This window comes from Limulus polyphemus, unplaced genomic scaffold, assembly GCF_000517525.1.
Source record: "Limulus polyphemus unplaced genomic scaffold, Limulus_polyphemus-2.1.2 Scaffold2018, whole genome shotgun sequence".
NCBI lineage: Eukaryota > Metazoa > Arthropoda > Merostomata > Xiphosura > Limulidae > Limulus > Limulus polyphemus.
In genome coordinates, this window is record NW_013667628.1 from 184,175 (window position 1) to 188,119 (window position 3,945).

The following is a 3,945-nucleotide window of genomic DNA, read 5'->3' on the forward strand; positions in this document are numbered from 1 at the left end:
ATGTTGTTTCATTCTCTGTTTAACGTTTATAAGTTCATTCTCTAGTTTAATTTATGTTATTTCATTCTCTGTTTAACGTTTATAAGTTCATTCTCTAGTTTAATTTATGTTATTTCATTCTCTGTTTAACGTTTATAAGTTCATTCTCTAGTTTAATTTATGTTATTTCATTCTCTGTTTAACGTTTATAAGTTCATTCTCTAGTTTAATTTATGTTATTTCATTCTCTGTTTAACGTTTATAAGTTCATTCTCTAGTTTAATTTATGTTATTTCATTATCTGTAAAATGTAAATGTTTATTTTAGTCAATTAAACTATCCCTTTGAACACAATGTTTTTTCTAGATAGTTTGCCGTTTTAGTGCAAAACTACAATAGGCTATCTACTGTGTCTACTGCGAGGAATCGAACCTTGGTTTTTAGCGTTGTAAATCCGTAAACTTACCGTTGTCCCACCTGAGTACATTTTTTTTTTCTGGCAGATTCAAAATTCATTAATCGTGTGGAAAGCTGTAAGACGTGACACTGCTGAGTTAACGTTTCAGTCGATTCATACTAACGGTCTTGTTACGTTTAATGTCCAGCAGAATTCAGTTACGTGTTCTGAATTGTTTCAAAATACAACTAGAACCTTAAAGTACTAGAGGAGATCGTATACTGCGGTGCTTCTATTTGTGTGTGTGTTAACAGCTAACGGGTCTGCTCATTACAGATATTACGTTTTTACGAATTCTATTATTATAACAGCGCCACCTGCTTGTGATTTTTTGGTGCGTTTCTTGTCATTGTTGAATGTAAACGTAACTAGCTATTCCTTGCGGGAATTAGCTTTTTTATTACATCTTTTAATTAGTAGTGCCACCTGCTGGCCATTTTTATCCTCATTTACTCTAAACTTTAGGAACTTTATTTTTCTTCATCTACAGACCGAAAGAACAGAGAGAAAGTCCTATTGTTGCTATCAATAACTGGTGGGGATTTAACAAAAGCAGCGCTGTGGCGAGTCGAATCAAGGACAGTAAAGACTTGGAGGACTTGTTAGAAATTCAGTTCGAACCTTTTCACATGACCAACTCATCGGTTCTGAGCGGTTAGTTGTAAATCTTATAACTTTGTAATGATCTTAATTAGATACTTATTATAGTCGGAGGTCACATGATCAGAGTTGAATTTTGAAGTGTTTGTTTCGATAACAAAGAAACGTTTAGCTGATGTTTTCCTATTCTTTGTGACCTGTTTACGCTGTTTGTCACCCAACATATGCTCTTTTGATTACAAATTTTGGAGGTGTCTAAACTTGAAAACTATGACACAACGAAGGGTTGTTATTATGCTGTAAAAATTCATTAAAAATTACAATTGCATTTTTCAGTTATGGCAGAGCTACTAAGGCTATCTGTCGCCGTCCATTATTTTGAAATACTGACCAGAGGGAAGGCAACATCCTAACACCATCCACGTTGAATGATTGATTGTCATTCTTATAACACACCCACAACTTATAGTAAGTTATTACACGGAGTCAAACCCCGGTCGTCAGCTACGAAAGCCAGAATCTTACATGGAACCAACATGAGCCCCAGATTAGTTATAAGTAATGTTACGGTTTTGTTGTTTTTTTCCTAAAAGTTATACTATTTATCAGATGGTACTTATCATAAAACTGATAATAATAAAAAAAAACTCCACCTATGCTAATCAGTTGGCATATTCCGTAAATATTAATGTTTTCAACAGCTGGCTGGCAGATTGAATAAACTTGGATATATTGAACCAATTAGCTAGCAGATTGAATAAAGTTTAAGTATTTTGAACCAATTAGCTGACAGATTGAATAAACTTTAATATATTGAACCAATTAACCGGCGAATTGAATAAAGTTTAGGTATATTGAACCAATTAGCTGGCAGATTGAATAAAGTTTTGATATATTGAATCAATTAGCTGGCAGACTGAATATATCATAAATTTTAGAATTATCAGTGTAATATATCTTTTTAACAGTAGCACAACTGGCTAAGCTGTAGAGAAGTTTCAACGTTGTAGGACAGTGAGTAACCTGTTGAAGTGTCCAGAGTTAAAAACTTAAACTGACCACTTCAAATAAAACTGACTAAAGGAATTTTGGATTTCATAGCTCGAGCGGCATGGCTCAAGTGTCTCATTGAAAATACTCCCTTCGAAAATGTAATAAAAGTGAGAGATGTACATGGGTGGGCTAGTAGCAATGTTTTCTCTGAGAATCTGTGAAATGTTCGATCATTGAAAATACTCCCTTCGAAACCGATGTAATAAAAGTGAGAGATGTACATGGGTGGGCTAGTAGCAATGTTTTCTCTGAGAATCTGTGAAATGTTCGATCATTGAAAATACTCCCTTCGAAACCGATGTAATAAAAGTGAGAGATGCAAAAACATTGCTACTAGCCCGCCCATGCTCTGAGAATCTGTGAAATGTTCGATCATTGAAAATACTCCCTTCGAAACCGATGTAATAAAAGTGAGAGATGTACATGGGTGGGCTAGTAGCAATGTTTTCTCTGAGAAATGTTCGAATTTCCATCTTGTAAAATACTCAGGAGTTAAAACAAGAGTTAAATTTCAATTATTGAGAAATACGAGATGTACATGGGTGGGCTAGTAGCAATGTTTTCTCTGAGAATCTGTGAAATGTTCGAATTTCCATCTTGTAAAATACTCAGGAGTTAAAACAAGAGTTAAATTTCAATTATTGAGAAATACGATTTATTTTGTTGCTGTTCTGAAATAACATTTAAAAAAAAATTACTCCGATTTTTTCTTCTCAGGAAAATGTGCGGGAGGGTGGCAGGTGATAAAAGACACGTGCTTTCTCTATGTCGGTGGAACCATGACTTATTCAGAGGCGAGGGACTTCTGTCAGGTTAGTTGATTAGGGAGTGAAACAATATTTTATTAAATTTAACACGTTATTTAAACAATCATAAATCGTGGAACATGAAGGCTTAGAATTTGAAATTCTATTTATCCCTAGATTATAATGGAGGTAAAACTGTGTGCAGTTCTTCACTGAGATAAGAAAACAAATAAACGGTAAAACATGCAACATACATATTGTAAACACGAGCAGCTTTTTCCTGGAGATAACAAAAAGTACACAGTAAAAGATCTAGCTATTCCACTGAGATCTCTTTAAAGTAGTCACTGTTTTAGTTATGGAAATTAACAGTAAATCATATTCGGTTCAGATGTCTCTCTCTCGTGCATCGTAACTATATATTTAAAATAGTCAGTGTCAACAATTGCCAAATGATTTGAACTGAAATGTATCTTTTTAGTTAAACAATGCATCCATGCCGTTTGAGAAACAAAATCGTCGTCAGCTCCAGGAATTCATTAGAAGTCAACAGCTCTACTTTGAATGGGACATTCACAGGGTGTGGGTTCAGGCCATCGACATTCCGATCTCTCAGTGTGCTGTTTTGTACCGTGAAAAGGTTTATAGTCATCCTTGTGACGATTCACTCCCTTTCTTGTGTGAGAGAGGTAAGGTAAATCTCTACCCCAGCTCTCAACCCTGTTAACGTGACATACCACTAAATTTCTCTCCCATCTCTCAACCCTTGTAACGTGACAACCACTAAATCTCTACCCAAGCTCTTAACCCTGTTAACGTGACGTACCACTAAATTTCTACCTCAACTCTCAACCCTTGTAACGTGACATATGACTAAATCTCTACCTCATCTCTCAACCCTTCTAACGTGACATATGACTAAATCTCTACCTCACCTCTTAACCCTTCTAACGTGACATACGACTAAATCTCTACTCCATCTCTCAACTCTTGTAACGTGACATACCACTAAATCTCTACTCCATCTCTCAACTCTTGTAACGTGACATACCACTAAATCTCTACCCATCTCTCAACTCTTGTAACGTGACATACCACTAAATCTCTACC

General features: G+C 35.3%; 1 protein-coding gene across 1 annotated transcript in view; it reads left to right on the forward strand.

The window, feature by feature from the left end:
- LOC106465676 (protein bark beetle-like) overlaps window positions 1-3,945 on the forward strand; it is a 43,712-nt gene that overhangs the window by 34,198 nt on the left and 5,569 nt on the right. Inside the window, exons 10-12 of the mRNA XM_013925913.2 lie at window positions 927-1,090; window positions 2,807-2,901; window positions 3,317-3,524. Coding sequence (XP_013781367.1) covers window positions 927-1,090; window positions 2,807-2,901; window positions 3,317-3,524 — 467 coding nt within the window. The remainder of the gene's footprint in view (window positions 1-926; window positions 1,091-2,806; window positions 2,902-3,316; window positions 3,525-3,945) is intronic.